General features: G+C 44.3%; 1 protein-coding gene across 8 annotated transcripts in view; it reads right to left on the reverse strand.

Moving 5' to 3' along the window:
* The window catches only part of DAB2IP (DAB2 interacting protein), a 1964804-nt gene that overhangs the window by 189789 nt on the left and 1752468 nt on the right, over positions 1 to 22547 (reverse strand). For all 8 annotated transcript variants that reach the window (XM_069609510.1, XM_069609509.1, XM_069609506.1 and 5 more), the window contains one exon: positions 19407 to 19551. In XM_069609510.1, the coding sequence (XP_069465611.1) occupies positions 19407 to 19551 (145 nt within the window). The remainder of the gene's footprint in view (positions 1 to 19406; positions 19552 to 22547) is intronic.

Below are 22547 nucleotides of genomic sequence, written 5' to 3' on the forward strand. Positions count from 1 at the left end.
GGAATTGGGGAGAATTGGCCAGGGTTGCACTCAGTCGGGATTGCAGCCATTCAGCAACAGTGCATGGCCATAAGCCCTCTGAGTGCAGAGGTAGCAATGGGCTGTACCTATGTACTGTACCCGTTTTCAGGCATAGCTCATCATTATTGTGTCATAGCGCAGGTCAGGAGGAAATGCTCACATGCTCCACACTCATGGAATTTATACATATATTTATGGGATAGAGACATATAATTATAATATATATGGGAAATACACACAGCATGCAATGTATATAATTCTCTAAGGATGTCTTTGCATTTATCTTGTGACCATATGATTAAGTGGTCTCGGGGACTTCGAAAGCTCATGAAACTGCCATCAAAGCATAATATTTTGTTACTTTATTTTAAAACTGGACTAACTCGCGACAACGCCTTACTATGTTTACCCCGAGACCCAGACCTTCCACTTCTGAAATTCTGAGAGGCTCCATGAACTTAAGACAGAATGGTCCTCTGACCCTAATAGGGTGACATATGTCACTTCCAAATCATCAAGCTGTACAAATCGGAATATATGGTAAATAGTTACACATATTTTAATTTTAGGGCGAGCATTGTGAAAGAATAAATGAGAACTATTCCTAGTGTGCATTATGTACTTATTGAGTCAAGCATACGCCCTTTTATCACAAACACATTTGTGAAACAAAGATCTGTGGTTATTCTTACAATCACAAAATGCTCTTTGCGTTTATGCAAAGCGGACAGGAACCCTCATTGGTGCTATTTGACAATGTCTCAAAGGGGTATTTTGAGAGAGTACAATCGGAGTCTACCGGACAGTGCATAAAATAATTTAGATGGTTATTCTAGGTTTGGATAATGTGTTTTGCTACATAACATATGTATAATGTTCTTATTATGACTACAATATATACTGGAAGTGATCACTGGAAATGAACATTGCAAAATGTTAAAAAGTGCCTGATTAAAATATTAGTACCAATAAATAATTTCTTTTTTTATAGTTCCTTTCGATGAGAATACACATCTTTTGTACTTGGAAAGGGTCCTGCTGACTACAATCCATGATCTATTGCTTCTGTGAACACGAAGGCAATGATCAATTGTATGTGCTGGTTACCAATTGGTTGGCAGTGGCAATCAATCAGTACCCAGCGGCAGTGCAGGTGCTCCTACACATTTGTTACAGTATGCACAAAGATTAACAACTAACAAAAAAATGGACACAAAAAAACAACAGAACCGTTGACATTGCAGCTTGGACATTCGGTGCCTATTGTGTCTCGTTAGAACTCCAGCGTCCCTCAGAGATCCTACCCACGTCACTCTCACTTCACCTGTACAAACAATGCACCCTCAGTGTGATGGTGACATTCCTGCAAAACACACGTGCTAAATGAGTATGTGATACACTGTTAGCAGCCAGTGTAATTTGAATATTGTGTTGGGACTGCTCTTCAAAAACTGGACTCATTTCAAATGAGCACACATAATCCATCTGCCTCGGATAGCCAGTTAGTAAAAGAAAAAAGCTACAGGAAAGTTTTAATTGGGTTCTCAAACCTGCAGACAAAGGATGAGGTTTGGGGTTATTGAACACCAAAGGAATATGTGTTTGACGCCTCTAGACAGTTGAAAGATTGGAATGGCTACCATACTTTACAAAGGGATCAAATCCTTGATTTTAATAATGTTTTGATACAGTAATTACAAAATTCACAAGATACAGATTTGTTCAATAGGTAAGAGTTTTAGTTTTGACGCTGAACCCATCTAGCAATCACAACTTTTTCCCTACTTCCAAAAGTTCAAATGAATCAGTCAAATTCACCAGGGAGTCCTATTGCCAGGTCTATAGACTCTTTCACTGAATCAATATCCAGTTTCATAGCATGTGTGTCCATTTCCTTTTGCCACCAGTTCTCCTTTTGTACGTCAAAGATACCATAGCAGAATTAAACAGGTTCATCTGCATACCTTGGGCGGGCTTACTTTTCCTAGTTATATTAGATGCATATCACCTTCATACAGAAAACTCACATAATGGTGGAATGAAAGTAGCAGACTTCTTACTCAGAAATAGATCAGGGCTTCTCGAAAAACACACACTGATGCTCTTGGAAATGATGTAATTCATATAAAGACAACATTATTTTACTTTTAACAATGCATTTGTCATACAGGTTAAAGGCACTGCAATGGGTACAAAGTGTACCCCACTTATTGCTAACTAACAGCTATTGGGAGGACCATTATGTTTTAAATAATCTGGCAAATGTATGAGACAGCAATATCACCATGTGGCGTCTTTACAAAAATGTATTTATTCTTTGGAAGAGGCCAAAATCAGAATTGAAGACATTTGTAAAGTCCATCAATAGGAATGATGTAAATTTGATTTTCACTATGACTAGCAACCAAAATCAAATTAAATAAATGTCTTTATCTTCTTATAGTATTAAGAAATAATAAGATTCAAACTATGAGGTTTTGAAAAACCACAGGAGGTAATTCAATTGTATATGCTACAGCTTTCCATCCCTCAAGCAACAGTAGTCACTTAATTGCAGGAGTGAGCCGAGCCTGCAATGATTTCCTATGGGAATTTGGGACAAACATACTCGATGTTAGCACTTAAGGGGTGATAATATAGCTTATCCAGAATTGATGAGGGCAAAAATATATTGCTCCACCAAACAAGATTTTGAAGCAATTATCAGTGAGAGGAGTACATGTTCTCACATGAGAGGCTGCACATTCACAAACAAACCAGAATTCGGATAAAGTCTCAAAAACTCTGAGAAATTAATTTTTCAAAGTGAAAAAGAAACAGTATACATTAGACAAAGTCACATGTATTAGTGCTCATGGTTTACAATCATCCAAAGTCCTGAGTATTCTTATGAAACATTGGCATTTATTGAAAAAGATCAGACTCTCCATTCAGTTATAGGGGGCGGCCACAAATTTGATATAAGTTTGGTCGGAACTTTGGGAACAATCGTACGACTAGTCATTATGTAGCGCAGAGGAATCCTGGTAGTTGGCTGTGTAACCAAGTGAGGGCCTTCTCATATGGTTCTTGTGCTATCTGTAAACAAGCCCTAAATATGTCTATCTTGTAGACAGTATCAGTAACGTGGAAACATTACATTAGGCATCATGTTGACTGCACAACAGGATTTACAGTTTATCGTTTCATTTGTCGAAGCCCCAAGTTTAAATAGGTAGCAGAATTAGTACAATTACCGTTCAAGTGCTAGATTATCTAAGAGCAACTAATCACCCAGTAGCCATGCACCTTTCAGAACATCATAATAAAGACTATGGCAATCTAAGATGGGTAGGACTAAGTGTAGTAAAACAGGATCCACAGAGAGGGAAGAGGGAGTTCACTCTTTGAAAATTGGAAGCCAAACTGATTATTACATGCAATTGTAAAATACCACTTGCCTTGAATACTACTGACGGCTATCGCATTTTTCTGTAAGATTAGAACTGTAACATCCAACCTTCAGTGTCAACACAGTTATTCCGATGAGGCCACTTCATCTAACATAACGTGAATTATCTTCCCGCATTAATGATTGCATGTGCTCATGTGTAAAATGTATACATTTGTTTAAAGTGTCATTTTTAGAATATCGCAAACATCATGTTTGTAAGTTGTATGATGTAGTTTAAGATTAATGCTTGTCTACTAGACGACAGAACAGTAAGGACATATACACTTAATGAAAACAATTATTATACTTTCGATATATAAATGATTTACAGACATTTTGTAATCCGTAAACATTAAGGCCTATAGATCCCGTTGTGTAATAGATTTTTGTAAATATCTTATTCAGCAATCAATGACATTTTTATAATACAGCTATGAATTGTTTCCGCTTATGCAATTTATTTTTTTATTTTCTTCATTTATGAATTACTAAGAAAGGGTTGAATATGTTTTTAACTTTTTGCACTCAAATAGAATTCCTTTTTGGGCAAAAATTGCCCTCAAAACCTTTTTGCATTACCTCTATAGCAGTCCATGGAAAAGGGCCGGATTTGCATGTAAGCAAAATTAGAAAGACACCACCCTACTAGAAACCTTAGGCCATCAACATATCCAGCTCTAGTTGTTCAATTCTCCTCTTCGAAAGTGTTTGGGTGGCTCAAAGTACTGTAATTTAGCACTATGACTTTGAAATTCTTTACCAAAAATGATGAGAGCCATCAGTGAATTGGTGGCCTTTGAGAAGCCACCAATACACAGCCTTTTGCATCCCAATCTGCATTCTTCAGAATATGAACCGACTTAAGCTCAAATTCCTTAATGATTTATGGTGGACGCAAATCCTGTAATGTACAGCCACCTCAGTATTTCCCAATCCAACATATGGCCTAACATATTTTCCTGACCCTCCTTAGAGTGGCATTTATGTCTATTCCCAGCCTTTGTTAGACTTGTATCATCACTTTTACAGCAACGCCTCCATACAATGACCTAATAAAGTAGGCCTATTTTGTTTTGTATGACGTTTAATATACCTACAATGTATTTGCTGAGATAACAATATATAACCTATTTACGCATGTTTTAATATTTTCTTACATTGGGACTAATACTTTTATTTGTACTTACTTGCACTGTAAATAAACGGTTTATCTTCTGTGAAGTCAATGTGAGGTATCTATTAATAATACCTGTTATTATTTCAAAACGTCTTCCAAAACCTCCTTAAATAATTTGCAATTACCTTTCTAATTCGTATTTTTGTAATTTCCTTATGATTATTGTTCTGGGTGCCAGTTTGGTGTGAAATTTTGACTCTTGACTCAAAGGTCTGATGCTGCGTACATACAATATTCCAAGGTTGTTTTGACCAAGGTAGATATTTTATTTTCTACACTATTCAGTTCAAACTTTTTCCAAACTGCACTTGAACATTCTGGATGCTCACAAGGCCTAGTAGGAGCGCTTCTTTCTTTCTCTTCATTGTTATTATATTTGCCTTTCACTTCCATGTTCCCTCCCCGTTGCCCTCTGGGAGATTTGAAACACAATTTACTTGGTGTATAAGCGCCTTCCAAATGCACAATACATAAAATAAAAAACATTCTACCTAAATGAATTGACTAGGTATTCATGCAATCTGTTTCGGAGTAGTGATTTTGTTTAGTTTCTTAAAGCTCCTCAACAACCCATTTAGCAATGTTTGGGCTCCCTTTAGGCCTAGTGTGTATGGAATAACTCAGACGGAAGTAAACTCTGGCTTTGAAACCCATAGAAATTGAAAATCATTCAGAAACGCATTCACATGCAGACATTATGCCACCGTTTATGCACAATTGGGTCTTCTAGAAGTGTGTTGGGTGGATCTCAGCAGTTAACGCCGCTGAAATATTTCAGTGTATTTGCCTGCACCAGACTTTCCCTCACTCATCTTCAATGGTTACTCTCACATACCATATGGTGCCAAAGCACTCAAGGCAGACAGAAGCCTACCCTCATCCCTCTGAGTATCCTTCATGTTTCCCTTTCACTCAGTCAACTCTGGACTCTACTCCTCCTGGCAGCCCCGCCGACCAGCTCCTGATGTATTATCATTCGAGGGTTTCCTCAAAGTCTGTAAATGCAGCACCAGCTAATTATCCTCCATGCCGCAAAGACTCACTTGAGCGCATCGTGGGACTCGTACACAGACAAACACCACATTTACCATTATGAGCTGGTCATCATGAAAACTCCCCAGCTATAACAGAGACCTTATAATGCACATTCCCAAAATCTGCACCCTCTCTTCAAGCTACCTCTTCAATCAACACACATCCAAACATCTGCAAACAGTACCTTTTACCCTTCTCCCTGCCCTTCTTTCGACAAACCTCTGTCTGTTCAACTAACCGTGCATTACTGTTTTCTAGCCTAACATGTACTTGAGTGAAGGAAATGTTAGACTATTTTTAATGCTGACAAAGGCACAATGAGCACTTCTTTAGTTGTCATGTTGTCTAGCACCCCCTTGCATATTGTCGTGTGATTGCAAAGGGCTTGTGTCATTCTGCAAACCTGTAAATCCCACCATTGTCCCATCTTTACCAGCCATTCAAATACTTCCAATCAACTGTGGTCCAAGGCCCAGATCAGACAATTTACTAAATCTATGTTATCCATGGTTTGGTGTCCAAAGACATTTGACACAACTTGCTTCCAACTTAACCTGCTTCAGTTTTATCTGCAATCTAAAGAGTCCAATTTATTTTGGTGTCCACCCTGTGAACTACACATAATTGGACTCAATTACAAAGGTTAAATAAAATTGAAGCAATATAAATGTTTTGTGAAGGTGTTTTAATACCACCTATGTGAGTCTTTTTACTGTTTCTTCTAATGATCACGTTACATTGTCGGACCAATGGAGGCTGCCCTTACGCTCTGACAATGGGGTCGATGGATAGGTGACTAACGATGGTTTTATGCGTTGACAGTTTGAAATCCATGTCGTCTTCCCCCTCCATGCCGGATCCACATGTCGCGGTTAGAATCAGATTCACGCCCTTGAAGGCATCCATTAGCAAAGTGTATCCTTCACTTTATTCCCCAGCTGTATTTTATCCCTATTTAAAAGGTAATATTTAGACTGATTTGCCTTTGGCATAAACCATTAGTGGTGGGAAGTGAGCACTCTTGCAACCTCATGGGCCTGGAACGAGCCTAGTAGTCGGAGCACTGATACAACACCATGTTCATATCTTGAATGTATAAGTACATTACACCACAGAGAAGCTTCGGCGGTGCGATCGCTGTTCCGCAAAAATTCTACAACCCATAGATTCTCATTGCAATGTGAAAGCAGACAAAATATAGTTGAAGAGTCAGAGTTATTAGATTAAGGGTAAGAAGCCAAGGAGAAAATAAGTGAACAATACTAAGCAAAAAAACAGTGACTTTGGATGAGGATGGGAGTTTAAAAGCAGATGGGAATGGGGGAACATTCCTGGCCCAAAGAAAAGGAAGGTAAAAATATGGGGCATCAATTATTAATCAAAAAAATGAGATGTGTAAAAAAAGTAACTCATTTGTTTATTTATTTAGTTAACATTTGTAATGCGCACCAAGCCCTGAGGGATCAGGGCACTGGTTACATGAATAGTACAGAGATGCATAATTGCAGTGATGCAGGTAAGAGAGGTAAATACAGAGATACAAGAGCTCATCAAAATTAAAGAGTAGGTATAACAACAAACAGCACAACGAATAAGTAAAACAGCACATTGATAGCACTAAGTGACTTCTACAATGTCATTTTGACATTGCCAATGGTGGATAGCGTACACATGTAAAGTGCTAGTGTCTGACATAACAAGCAGCCTGCACTTCAAAAGGCGAATCCCTCAGCAATGTCGACTTAGCCAGGCATCCCCTTCATGGTCAAAATAGCCTAAAAAAACTTGGTATTACGGCGGATGGAACGGAAAGATTATGCAGTGAAGTGCTGCATACGAAAACATTATTATTATTACTGTTATTCAGGTATGATGACCTTTGGACAGAATGCGAGCACAGCCACCAGAGCTAGGACATTGGGGACAATCAAAGTGAATATATCCTCTCTTTAGAGTTGATCACTAAGAAAGCTGGATCCTCTGGCAACACAACGTCCCTTTAATCAGGTGATCCTTTATTGGTTGGTAGCAATAGTAGCCATCGCATCCTGGTTCAGTCACTGTAATGCGTGTTAGAGTCTCACAGCAAATGCAACAGTGTCAAAGTAAAAGGATCCTGATGGGGCTGGGATTCCATGTATAGTTTTAAAAGCAAACAATTGCCAATTTCATACACGGCTATGTGCAAACGCATGTTTTTAAATCTGAGTCTAGATACAGTTGGAAGCATTTGCATGAAGTGAAAAGTATTTCAAGTAACTTGTTCATTTAACAACATCTTAAAATGGTTGGAGTGACGACATAGTGGAGGGCTTCAGACTGCGGACACCAGTTTGTGTGTTAAAGCCCAGCACGGCTTGCAATACCTGGAGGAACAAGTGCAGAAGCCTGATTTATGGGCCCATAGTTCCAGTATTGCATTTCAGTGAAGGGATGTTACAGCCTGCTAAGCTTTCACCCTTTTTGTTCTTTGTGCACTATTTGAAGGAGAAAAATCAAGCCAAAAGAGGAACAAAACTTTAAAAGACAGCCTGTGAGCAAATTACACAGAGTATCCGGGATCATAATGTTCTTTTACTTTTTAATAGGGCCAGCAGGAAATGCAGGGGGCAGGAGGAAGCAGAATTGGTGGCGATCGTGAGGGGAAAAGGAAATTGCAGGTGCAAGGAATGAGAACGGGAAGTACCTGACGAAGCAGTAGAGGTCCAAACACCCATCAGCATCCATGGAATTTGGGACAGTACCTGCCTCCTGCTTGGACTTTGGATGCCAATGGTTAACACGGCATTGGAAATGGAGAAAAGGCAGAGAATCCCCCTGCCGTCACAGACAACTTTCCCTTGATTGGCTAAGGAGGACATCAAAGGTTAAGGCAAGCTTAATCATGCTTGGATGAAACATCACTACTGAAATCCCTATGAATTAGGAGTCTAACGTTTGGCTCCCCAGACATTTTGGACTACAACTGCTGTTTCTAGCGCTTTCGGGGAAATTCAGATCTAGGTGCTCCTTACAACTGTGCATCCTCCATTTTGTGCTGCTTTCTAGTGTCTTCTGGAAAATTCAAATCTAGGTGTGCCTTAAATCTGTGCATCCTCTCGCCTCCCACGGCTGCTAGGCTGACTGGTGAGTTTGTCCGTGCATTGTGCAGTCCCCAACTTTCTCTTTTTCCTCCCCCTCAATGGCATCATCAGTCTCTTCCATCTATTCTAACTGTTACTCTATCACCTATCCTTCCTATCTCACAAAGTCTGGGAAAAAAAGTTTTAAAAAGATCTCTTGGCCTCTAACCCTGGCCTACCTATCACTGTCACCTATATTAGTGCTATGTCCAGACAGAATGTGACTGATATCCTCGTCTCTGTCCCCTCACATCTGATCTCTACCCTCTCCCCTTTTTCCTCTTCACCCATTAATGGCGACAATAGATGGGAAGTACTCTTGGTGCAGTTCTCATCCTCTAGGTGCATCATTAACGTTTATCACAATGGCACTGTGATGGCCCAGGGTCCTCAACCCAAACATTTTCTCTTTGACCAGCGCCTGCCGGCCCTAAATAACTTCCTACCTTTTTCTGCTGCTCCTCCTTCCTCTCTATCTGCACCTACTTCAACAGGTCCGATGGGTGTGCCACCCCCCTGTACCTCTCCTTGGAAAACCAAAGGTGGTGACCTATTACATTTTACCACTCTAAGTGCTCAATCTGCTTTCAAACATTCTTCTGGCATCTGCATCCTTCTAAAAGACTTTGATCTCGATGTCCTCGCTCTCACCGAGACGTGGTTCAATGCCAGCTCAGTCATTGCTTTTGACTCCCTCCTCCCTGACGGCCAAAAGATCTTCTCCAAGCCTTGGCCCAACCGGCCTGGTGGGGGAGTAGTCATTCCCTGAGTGGGTCCTTACCTCTCTAATAAACACCCAGTACTACTCCTCCTTTGAAAGTCTTGTCTGAAGCTTGGTGTCTCTCTGACTCTCTCTCACCCTTAGCACTATCTACAGGCCCCCTGCCCCTGTGTCAGTGTTCCTATGGGAAGGTGCTGACTTTACCGCCTCTCTTCTGACCTCTACCTCCAAAATCCTCCTCCTTAGTGACTTCAACATCGGCCTCGACTAGGCTGTTGTTGCCTCTTCACTCTTCCGTGATCTCTGTACCTCTCTCTCCCTCACTATTTTCCCCTAGGGCCCTAGCCACTCTGCCAGACAAACTCTTGATTGCTTCATCTCTGCTGATCTCCCGCTCTCCAACCCTCTCACTACCCCTCTCTCCTGGTCTGACAACTTTGTCCTCTTTTCTGTTCTGGGATCCCTCAGCCCCCTGACCGAGCCTCCTCCCACACTGGCAGCCTCTTTGTGCGGTCATCCGACCAATGAAACGAGTGACAGCTACTGTGTTTGCACCCACCTTCATCCCTCCTCTTGACTCACCCACCGACTCTGTCCTTGCCAATCTTAATTTTACTAACACTCTTGATACTCTTACCGCTGTCATGAGGATCTGCCTAAAATCGGCCGCCAAGTGTAACAGCTGGTACAACTCCAATCTAGCGGCTCTATAAGGCAAGTGCAGAGCTGCTGAAGGGAAGTGGCAAACCTCTGGCTCATCCTTTGACAAACTGGCCTGTTGCCTACTCCAAATGCTATACCGTCTCTCTATCCATTCCAAAAAGAGGGCCCACATTCAGGTTCATAACTCTGGAGCCTCTAACAACATAGCTGAACTATTTAGAATTGGCAAGGAACGTGCCAATCCATCTGCAGTCTCCACCTCACCTCTTCCTTCTGAGGCCCACTGTACTGCACTGGCCACCCATATCACCTCTAAAACGCAGGACATTCTCTCGTCTTCCCCTTCCTCCATTCCTGCCCTCCCCCCGCCCATTTACTCCCTTGGCCTCTCTTCCTCCACCACCCACTCTCTCCTCCTTCTCAACTATCACAACGGACGAGATCTCTCGATTAGTCCGCTCTATGAAGGTCTCATCCAAGCAGGTGTCACCCTGTTCTTACAGAACCATTAAGGACAACATCTCCTCCTTGCTCTGACTCTTGCTGACTTCTGCATCCACTCCTTAACATCTGTCTCTTTTCCTTCTTCCTGAAGCACTCCTTTGTGCACCTCACCCTAAAAAAAGCCTTTAGCTGACCCCTCGTGACCCAACTACCACGTTCTCTAAATTATACCCTTCCTTGGGAAACTCCTTGAGAAGTTAGTCTTCCTCCAATTGACCCAACACACTGAGCTTGTTGGTTGTCTACATGACAATCAATCTGGATTCCGAGCATCCAGAGGCAAGGAAATTGCTCTCCTGAACACCAGTGAAGAATTGCTCGCAAATCTTGATTCCAACTCTCTTGCTGTTCTCATTTTCCTTGACCACTCTTCCGCCTTTGACACAGTTAACCATTCCATCCTCATAGAGCGGCTTCAAGTTACCCTTGGTATCTCTGACTGGGCACTGGATGGGTTGACATCCTTCCTGGCAGACTGCCCTTCCCATGTGCTTCTGGGTTCCTTCTCCTCCGCTCTATATGTGGTGTTCCCAGGGGATCCATCCTCTCGCCTTGGCTTTTCAACATCTACCTTGCACCTCTTGCTCACCTGATCTCTTCTTCTCTCCTCATTTCCAGTGTTACGCGGATGACACCCAACTCTTCTTCAAGCTCCCCTCTTCCTGCGCTAACATCCCTGACTGAATGTTTGCTATTAAGTCTTGGTGCACCGCCTATTATTTCTGTCTTAGTGCTAGTAAGACTGAGATTCTTCCTATCCGGACAACTGCTCCCCGTCTCGCTCCTGCACTCTAGCTGCCCGCTATGGGCTCACCTCCCTCACCTTGCACTGAGGTCAGAAATCTTGGGGTCATCAACTCCTCTCCCTCCTTTGCTCCTCACATCTTGGAGCTTGCCAAGAAGGCCCGCGTACAGCTTCACCTCCTTAGAGGCATTCTTCCTTTCCTCTCCTTCCCCCAGAAGCTCACAATCACTAGAGCTCTGTTTTTTCCAGGCTGGATTACTCTAACAGCCTCTTCCTCAACCTGCCTCTTTAACCATTTCGACCTCTTCAACTAATACAGGACAGGTCTGCAAGACTTATCCTTGGCCTCAAGCCCTGGGACCATATCTCTGCAGCTCTAAAATCTCTCCACTGGCTCCCGGTTGCTGCAAGGATCAAATTCAAGACTCTTTGCATCATCGACAAGGATATCTGGGGCCTGGGACCACACTACCTGCAGCTCTCTCTCTCTCACTTAATACTCTCCTTCAAGACCCCTTCGATCCTCTGGCCCCAAATCGCTGCTGATCAAATGTTTCTCCACGCAGAGAGCTGGGGCAGGTCTCTCTCCTCAGCTTGCTCCCTCTTATGGAACATTCTTCCTCTCTCTTTCTGGCTTGAACCGGACCACCTCAAGTTCTGCAAACAACTCAAGACTTTTCTTTTCCCCTCTTCCTTCTAACTCCCCCTCCCATGCTAACCTTCCCGTCTGTCAATGAGATTTGCAGCACGGTCCCTCAGTCCCGCCCTCTTGGCCCACCCCACCCGTCAGTTGGATCTTCCCAGCCGAGACCAGCACCCCCGTGCACTTCTCTCTGGGCCTACACCCACCTTCTGGGTGGATTGAGTCTACCCTGCACTTACCTTTTGGGCCGTTGACTTTGCCCTTGTACTTACCTGCTGACCCCCTCGAAAGGCACCTCCTACACTTCCCCCTTGTACCTTCCCCTCTTATAGTACTTAGACCCCATACCCCCGTTCCCTCTTGTTGCACTTGCAAGTTCTGAATGTCGCAAGGCCTAGTAGGACCGCCGTTTGCTTTATTATTTATTCATGGTCTTTTCCATTGTTTATTCACTCCCTTGTCCCCTTCCCTTTTGCCTTGTGGTGCTTTGAAACACTGTCTTGTTGTACCAGCACCTAATTAAGTACCAATAAATAAATAAATAACTCACCAGCTCTACCCAGCATAATCAATTGTCAGGGATCTTGCGATTCATAGTTCAACACATTTCCAGAGAAACAGCATGCAGACACTGGCTATAAAAAAACAATCTACCCATCAGACCAGCCTCAATGCTCTGAAGTAGGTTGGGTGGGGAGTCTGGGCCCAAGAACATGGGCTGCTCCATGATCGACAGTGTGATCATGGCTCCTCCCGCCCAAGGGACCAAACAGACAGGGATGTGCCCCGCCTGTGTTCAAGCACAGGACCTGCAAAGGAGGCCGGCTTAGGTTTTTGGTCAAAATATGCCATGGGGATATAGACATTATGAGGGGGAAACATGTGAAATAAAAGCAGGGGAGAGCCAGGTGTGTGAAGCGTTTATCAGATAAAGTGTTTGGGCCAATCAGAATGTGTGTACTGTCTTGGGTGGAGTCCTGGTTCGGATAAACAGGTCAATGGGCAAAGGAGTTGATGGGAGAAGTGTGTTCAAGATCACACCACGTGACTGCACAACTGAAATAAAACATGTTTCAGGACAGGAAGTGGGCCATTAGTTTGAACCTCACATGAAAACTTGAGGGGCTGGTTCATAAGTTCCTGCACCTCCAGGAAACCAAGCTTTGCATAGACTTCAGGGCAATTCTGCTCAGCATGAAAATGTATTCTGCAAGGGAAGTAATCGCATCAATGACTTGAGTGGAGGCGCCCTAGTCCATGGCTTAGCTGCTAAATGTGGTATCTATCGAAACCTGGAGTCTAGTTTCGACTCCAGTACTTCACCAAACATAATTATTCACGGCTCGGCTGAGGCACTTTCTTTTACTCTGACTCCTTTTTAATGCATGCAATGTAATGTAAATGCAATTTGATAACAACCAAAAAACACTTTACAGCGTCTTATCATTTTATCCTGGTCTGTAAACTGATCTCATCTAGACATACCATACTGGTCTGTGCATAACTCTGCGTGCTTAAATTGCTGCAGGTACAATAATATGGCAAACAGCCCCGAGACTGAGGGCCATTACTGCATAAGGTAATGCCCCAAGGGCCCATAGTTACAGGCCAGAGCATAGCGCCAAAGTCCTTTCCAGCATCATGGAGCTAGGCCGTAGCTCCATCAAATACCTAAATAATTAAAGGCTAAATGAGCCGGACTTTGTACATTTTTCTTAACCTATTATTGTACGTACGTATGTATGTGTGTGTGTGTGTATGTATTATGTTTTATATCGTGTAACCCAGGATGAAGCAGCAGAGCACTGTATAAGTTGTGAGGTTGGTAGCAAGTACAACGGGGATACATGAGCTCGACCCCCCCTCTCTCCCCCACCTCTTGACAAGGGATAGGGATTGAAGAAGGGTTGAGATAGTTGTATGGGTTATGGGAGTGGTCATCCAGGGTGCGTGTTGGATGGAGCGGATAGGCGAGTTGAGATATTTGTGTTGCCCTTGAGTGCTGCTAGGTTCCCTGTGAAGAGCTAGGGTTTCCTATCCTTCCTGAATTGAAGGAGAGCACTGTTGCTCTGGTTGTGGCTGAGAACTTGTTCCACATTGCTGGTGCATAAAGAGATGGCGTCTTGTTCCACATTGCTGGTGCATAAAGAGATGGCGTCTTGTTCCACATTGCTGGTGCCTAATGGGATGTGGTCTTTTTCCACATTACTGGTGCATAAAGAGATGGCATCTTGTTCCACATTGCTTATGCATAATGGGATGGGGTATCGTTCCACATTGCTAGTGCATGAAGAGATGGGATCATGTTCCACATTGCTTATGCATAATGGGATAGGGTATCGTTCCACATTGCTAGTGTATAAAGAGATGGGGTCTTGTTCCACATTGCTAGTGTATAAAGAGATGGGGTCTTGTTCCACATTGCTAATTCATAAAGAGATGGGATCGTGTTCCACATTGCTTGTGCATAATGGGGTGTGGTCTTGTTCCAAATTGCTAATGCATAAAGAGATGGGGTCTTGTTCCATATTGCTAGTGCATGAAGCGATGGGATTGTGTTCCACATTGTGCATAATGGGATGGGGTCTTGTTCCACATTTCTAGTGCATAATGGGATGGGGTCTTGTTCCACATTGCTAGTTCAAAATGGGATCGTGTATTGTTCTGCATTCCTATAGCATAACGGGATGGGATCTTGTTGCACATTGTGTTTGCATATTGGGGTGTAGTCTTGTTCCAAATTGCTAGTGCATAAAGAGATGGGGTCTTGTTCCACATTGCTAATGTATAAAGAGATGGGGTCTTGTTCCACATTGCTAGTGTATAAAGAGATGGGGTCTTGTTCCACATTGCTAGTGTATAAAGAGATGGGGTCTTGTTCCACATTGCTAATTCATAAAGAGATGGGATCGTGTTCCACATTGCTTGTGCATAATGGGGTGTGGTCTTGTTCTAAATTGCTAATGCATAAAGAGATGGGGTCTTGTTCCATATTGCTAGTGCATGAAGCGATGGGATTGTGTTCCACATTGTGCATAATGGGATGGGGTCTTGTTCCACATTTCTAGTGCATAATGGGATGGGGTCTTGTTCCACATTGCTAGTTCAAAATGGGATCGTGTATTGTTCTGCATTCCTATAGCATAACGGGATGGGATCTTGTTGCACATTGTGTTTGCATATTGGGGTGTAGTCTTGTTCCAAATTGCTAGTGCATAAAGAGATGGGGTTTTGTTCCACATTGCTAGTGCATAATGGGGTATGGTCTTGTTCCACATTGCTTGTGCATAAAGTGATGTGGTCTTGTTCCGCATTACTAGTTCATGAAGAGATGGGGTCTTGTTCCACATTGCTAATGCATAAAGAGATGGGGTCTTGTTCCGCATTTCTAGTGCATAATGGGGTGTGGCCTTGTTCCACATTGTTAATGCATAAAGAGATGGGATCTTGTTCCACATTGCTAATGCATAAAGAGATGGGATCTTGTTCCACATTGCTTGTGCATAAAGTGATGTGGTCTTGTTCCGCATTACTAGTTCATGAAGAGATGGGGTCTTGTTCCACATTGTTAATGCATAAAGAGATGGGGACTTGTTCCACTTTGCTGCTGCCTGACAGGAGAGTGTATATCTCCTGGCTTTTCCTTTCTTACTTTTTGTTTGTTTAAGGTCTGGAGATACACTAGCACCTGGATTGGTACGGAAATTAAATCCACTTTTCGGCTATGTTCACCCTTTCTCATTTGGATTCCTTTTTCTCCACTTTGTAAAGCTACATTTTGTTCATAAACGTATGCGTTTCTGGAAAATATGAAACGTGCCCCCTACGTTCATCACACAGGTCAAGTCTCTGGAAATGGCCCTTCTCATTCTAGGCTGTTTGGATGGTTCAGGCTGGAATGACCTTGGTTTCTTAAGGTGATAGAACTTCGCTCTGCCCGCACATATATGTGGCGCTGGTTCGGTGCACATATGGGCACAGATCTGTAAAAAGTAGGAACAACACATTGGAGGATGTTCTAGAAACCTTAAATTAAAGAGGAATGTTGGCCTAATAGTTAGGTTCTTGATATTACAATCAGAAAGTGTGTGTTCTAGGTCTGGCATAGTCAATTGACCTGTAAATAAAAAAACTTTCCATTAACATATCATTAGTTGAAATAAAGCAATAGAATTCTTCTGACACCTGAGCTTAGTTTAGGGTTTCCCTTGAGCCTCGCAATCAGTTGCATTTCTAAAAAATAAACATGTGTAGTCGTGACTCTTCAGGGCAGGCGGGCTCTCGATTCCCATAGAACCAGGATCTGATGAGACGTCGGCGCCATTGTGTATTCCGCACAGAAAACGGAGATTCGAAGGTCTTAAGCTCAACAGACTGGAAAATCAGTTTGTAATTACAGACCCGCTAATCAAGGGTGAAAAGCGGAGCTGGGCGCAGAAAGCATGAAGGGTGCGCGCGGAGTCAGGGCGTACGGGGGGAACATTGCGCTGTAATAGATTGCTCATCAAAGAGCGGTCTTATTCATCTAAAGTCGCTGTAACATGTGAGCTGGCAAGAGCGGCAGCACAGTACGAACCCCAGACCCGTGTCTATTGCTTTGAGCGAGCACAGGGAATTCAAAATGAAGTCAATTCAAAGGGCCATCGATCCACCAGTCTCTCTTGGCCAATGGACTCAACTTGTGAGTGACTTCTGCGGGCATTTCCTATCTCCTTGAAAACGGAACCTAAGTTGAAGTAGGGCAATAGACATTTACATGTAGATGGACAGTCTAGGAACTTTGGCGTAAGTAAAGGCGGGCTCACACACCGGCCTTCCTTCAGCAAGCATCAACACGGAGGACAAGAGAGCTATGAGGGGGGATGATGGGTGTGAGTGGGCAATCGGGAGGAATTTGAGTGAGAGACAACAAAGATGTCAGTGAGTAAAATATAGATCCATGTGTGTGATAGTTCTGGATGAAGGCCACTTGAGACAGACCTAGAGGATGAGTACGAGTGTGACAAGTGATAATCCTGCACTCGGAAGGATGATGAGCTAATCCAACATGGGGGTGAGGCCGTGTGAACATCATTAATGGGAGACTATTTGCAAGGCATTACGAGTAAGTGTATCACAAAGTAGGCATGAGATGAAGACGGTTGTGAGTCTGATATGGAGAGAGAGATGAGAGTGATTGAGAAGAGTATATCAGCATCTCTGGTAGACAGCGTGCCACCAGAAGCCAGGACACGTGCAGACTTGAAATCTGACGCTGCAAAAAGGAAAGGACCAGAAAACAAGCCTTCTCTGCGTACGTCCCAAGAATATGGCTCCTCATCCCTGTCAGCATCAGACTTGCTTCCACGCTCCTACAATTCAATAAAGTACTTCAGACACACCTCTCCAAGGACTCTCTCTCTCTCTCTCTCTCTCTCAACACCTAGGCCATTTGTCGCCCCCGTGTCACCTGAATCGCTAAGCGCTATCTGCCCCTGTCCTCCCTGCCATCCTGTACAGCTGTACCCCCTCCAGTGCCCCCCTGTATCCTAAACCCACTGAATATCTGTTCTGTTGTTACCTCTGAAAAGCACTCTGTTGTGCATCTGTATATACCTCTGCAGTGCTCCATTGTGTGTTTGTTTTGTTGTATACCTCTGTAAAGCACTCCGTTGCTCCATTGCTTCTCGAAGCGGATCTATGTGCTTACTGTGACCCCCAGAAGTCCGACGGCCGAAAATTCAGATTTTGTTTCTTCAAACCCCTTCACACAACATACATATGCAGGGCGAGACCCCCCTGCACCCCCCTTCATACTTGTATTATATCCCATACCCACCACCCACATATATATGTGGTGTAAGGGGGTTTGGGGGTCAGGAAATAAGTCTGCATTTTCGACCGTCAGAGTTCTGGAGGCGATATTTTGGTACATTTCCCTTGTTAGGTCCATGCTGAATAAATACAAAAATAATATAATACAAGTATATGGGAAGCATAGAAAGATGAGTTTGAGCGAGAAGTAGAATGAAGAAGGGTATGATTGAATCATAGAAGGATGAGGAGTAGTAGTAAGAAGTAGGAGGATAGCTATGAGTGAAGCGTAGAAGGCTGACAAGTGAGAATGAGAAGGTTTTTTTTTTATTGGTCTGGCTGAGTATCTCAACCTTACAACATATTAATTCCTGTTTATATTATACAATATGCAATCATTTCTTACATTTCAGTTTCTCATAAAACATTTTCGACAATTCTCGATTAAATTAGTAAAACAAGACAGTCGTTTATAATAAGCAGTTGCTGTGAATTCATTCCTAGCTCTTCTAACCAGACTGAGCAGGTGCTGCTCGTAGCAGACCTATTGTAACTATTCAAGATGCCTTTGATCTCATTTCAATGTTTGCAGAAAGATTACTACTGCATATCTTATTCATTTGGAATCCGTGTGAAATAGAATTTCCCATAGTGTTTGAAAGAAAGAGGCATCAGTGACACCTGTCAAACAGGAGGATCCTGAGCGAGTTCTGGTAAGAGGCTGCAACGATTGAGGCAGATTGAGTGGCTGCAAAGGGGAGAGCAGAGAGAGAACAGGAGCAAGGCATTGGTTTAAAGAGGCAGATGGATTGTGAACTGAATTCTCTGTTCTATAGGAAGTACGAGCCATTCCTGGTTTCTACAGTTTTCTGAAAGGTGGACTTAAAATAGATGTAATGCATCTCTGTTGTCGATTTAAGCGCCTGGTGACTGCCCTTAGGTGGTAGCGGTGCGTGGTATAAATCAACATAACATAACATAACTTTTGTACGGCAGCTTCTGTGGCCGAAGCCCGTTCGTGGTGGCTCCCATGGTAAAAGGAGGCGCAATACACAACTGATTTTCTGTAGACCTTGGAGGTATTCAGACCAGAGAATCATGGGAGGGGGAAAAGTGCAATAGAAATCAAAGTAATGAAGTCAAAGAAGAGGAGACACAGGAAGGGATAAAGTGCTACAACCCGGAAACTCCAAGCGTAGGGCACGTGCAGAGCGTCAGAACAAGAGAGTGCAAAGAGAGCGGGAGGAAGGCAAGCGCACATGAGCCTGGAAGTCCCAAAGCAAGCTGTGAACAGGTGGTAGAGGAGGAAGCCAAGCCCTGGAGGAGGGAACAGCAGGGGACAGAACGCAATGGACCTACATGTCAGACAAACCCAATGGGCGCCCACCCTGCCCTGGTAGAAGCCACACTCCAGGCCACGAGCTTCTGGGGTACACTACAAGCCAACCAAAGTAGCGCAAAAGAAAACACAGCCCAGATCCTCATGTTGATGACATGGCACAGCCTGCTCCCCAGTTCATGCCCAGCAGCGCCTGGCGTTGGCACTTACCTAAAGCGTCCTGTAAGTACTTCTGCCCCACCAGCTTCAGGTACTCCTCGATCGCCTTGGTGGCCAGTGTGTTTTCTCGAAAAATAAGATGCTCGTTTTCCCCACATCGGTCCACCTCAGACATCATCAGGTCCGTCAAGAAGTCCTGGAGATGGGAAAAGCGCAGAGGTTTAATGAGCACAATGTTGTCCATGCATGGATCTGGTAGACGACACCGAAAAGCTGCATTCCATCAAAACCTGAAAAAAACACTCTTAACACCGGAGACATCTGCAGACATCAAACCAACTAAATAACATTCATAGTGTTGATCTCGCATTAGAAAACATGTTCTTAACAATAGGTCAGATGCGCCCTCAAAAAGCCTACATCTGCTCTGGAACCCAACTAGCAGATTGGCTGCTTATGACGTCATACGCACTGGGGTGGTAGAGTAAACAGAAACAAATGCAGAGAGTTGGGGGGACACTTTATGTACATTTCTGCATTCTTTTTTTTGGGATCCTCCTGGGGAGTGGGGGCGTGGAGTGATGGGACAAAGGGAAGCCATGCAGATATCTCCAGCTGCATCAGCTTCCAGCTGACCCCTTCCCATCCCCTACGGAGCAGCAGCCTGATATGATGCAGATCGCCACCAGAGAGAGAATGCCATTTAGGAACTGTATCACTTCCTCTGGTGACCCTCGCAAGGGGTCGTCAGAGGAAGTTAGATAGTTCACAAAAGTGAAACACAGCAGGCAGATGTGACTGGCAGAAGTGTCGACCAGTCATAGCGTCGCTCAAACAGTGTGCGCAACGCTGTGGCTGGCTGGCAATTCTGTCAGTCACAGCTGTTGCCTGTTGGCTGACTCGGTTTGCCACTGACTTGCCTGACTTAATCATGGGCTGCCGGGCCGACCCAATATTAAGTCAGGCAGGTCAGTGGCAAGCGGCCGGCGGGCTCATCTGCCATCGCGGCTGTGGCGGGGGATGATAACCCACCGGCGCCATGGCTTGGTGGGACTGGGGGAGGACCCGGCTCCGCCTCACTTTTTGGACTGGCCCACTGAAAGCACTGATAGGTCCCCTTTCACAATCAGAAGAAAGGCATGCTGGCAGGCCTACCCACAGAAAGGGACTCTCACAGTGTGCATCGCGTCGTGCTGCCGACGGCCACGCTAAATCGTCATCTTTGGGGCCCATTCTGATTGGGCCCGGCAATGCTATTGCAGTGCAGCCCATTGCAATGGCCCCTTTTCCAACTTGCAGCAATTTTGATGAAGCGCAAAAGTGCGGTCGGCAAAGGGTTGTGCCGCAATGTCTTGCGGTACAGTGCAATCCGTTCTAGCAGTGATAGTCAAACTCTTTAATACTCAGCCCCGCATTGAGTAGGGACCCACAAGCTGTAGCTGCTAAAATGTTCCAATAAAAGCGGTCACCATACTCCTTTTTTAAAGAGCCTCGTGCCCCCACTGGAAATCCTCAAGGACCCCTTGGGAGGGTGGGGCGGGGGATAAGAGTCCCACATTTTGAAAGCCACTGTGCTATAGCAACCGGTTGTGGCACACTTAGTAACCATCAAAGTCAAAGGTTGGCAAGTGTAGTGCAGCTACTCCATCCCTGCATGCTGACCGCAGCCACACAAATCCCTTTTTTAGTGTTGCACAAGTGCAGGACATTCTGGCTTTTAGAGTGAGATATATGTATTATATATGAAATTATAAACATATATGGCACATATACATGCAACATATATGCATAGATATATGTGATGCGGTCAGTCCATGGGCCTTGTCAGGGTAGAGAACCTTCTAGGCCAAGGGTGGGGAGACTTCCTGTTGAGGGGAGCCCCAGCCAGCCCTAAGCTTGAGGGAGAAGATGGCAGCTGTGAGGAGCCCAGTTAACACCCCCATTCTAAGTGCCTGTATGTTGCATAGCAGCACCCCTGTGTATCACATTGTGTGTCTGCCCCAAGATGCTCGCCAGTCTTTTTCGATCTTTTGAAGAACATGTGACGCACATGAGGCAGCAGAGCGCCGATCCCCAACCAACGCCCCATGTCCGTGACCGAGCTACCGAGACACCTGTGAATGGAAGCAGCCATCCAAGACTCCGTGAGTCCAGTGTCCCGCAAGAGAGGAATTTCAGGACAAACAATCGCTGCTCCACCAGAGACTTGTTTTCAATCCTAGGGCACCAGGAACATGAGCAAGAGGCTAGACCCCCTTCCAGAGTCAGTACTTACTGGGGAAAATGACCGCCATTGAAGCCCTGACGCAGACTAGGACGCTGAGCTAGCAGAAAACCCCATGATCGAACCGTGGTGGCTCCACCCCGATCCAGTGGTTGGGGCTTAACCTCCTATTTAACGCCCTTTTAAATCAAAAACATTCAGGGCAGGGCTTAGCCCCCGTGTAAAGATTTCCCCTTGCAAATACACCTCCTGCGAGGGGGCGATAGATCAGGATTGGCAAGTGCAATCTGGACAATCAAGACAGTGGGAGGGACATTTTAGAAGGGGACAGGAAACAGGAAGTGCAAGTTGCCAGATGAGGTCAGAGGAGGAGAAGGAGGCAGACCAAGAGACCAACAGGAGGAAGGAGGAAGTGGTGGAGTTTGAAGGCTACTGTTTGAAAAGGTGAGGCACTGGCTTAGTGAGTGCAAAGGTTGCAACATTCAGGAAAGAGGGTATTGAGTAGTAGAGGTGGGAGAAGAGTAGTAAAGTAGTGCGGAAGAGAGTAATAATGGTGCATAGGAACTAGTAGCTGTGGGAGGAGAGTAGCCGTGGTGTGGAGGATGGAGTAGTGGTGTGAGGAGGTGTGTAGTAAAAGGAGAGGGAGTAGAATAGTGGATGGTGAGGAGTGGTGACACCAAATACTGGAGACAAGAACCAGGAGTGAGATTAGAGAGGGAGAGATGTATATAAGTAGGAGTGAACTAGCCTGAGCCCAAATGAGCAAGAGTGAGACACAATCCCAATCTCCATTAGAACACTCATTTTAGATGGAGTAAGTAAAGCTAGAAAGTCTGAGGGAGTTTAGACAGCCTGCTCTTAGGGAACCATCGATAGCCAAATCCAGCTATTAGATAGTAGAGGTTACCTGTAGCACTAACGTGGGGTTACAGACTTGTTTATCCTTTTTCAGCTCGTGATACACCTAT

The sequence above is a fragment of the Ambystoma mexicanum genome, chromosome 8 (assembly GCF_040938575.1).
Source record: "Ambystoma mexicanum isolate Mex_15411 chromosome 8, UKY_AmexF1_1, whole genome shotgun sequence".
Taxonomy (NCBI): Eukaryota; Metazoa; Chordata; class Amphibia; order Caudata; family Ambystomatidae; genus Ambystoma; species Ambystoma mexicanum.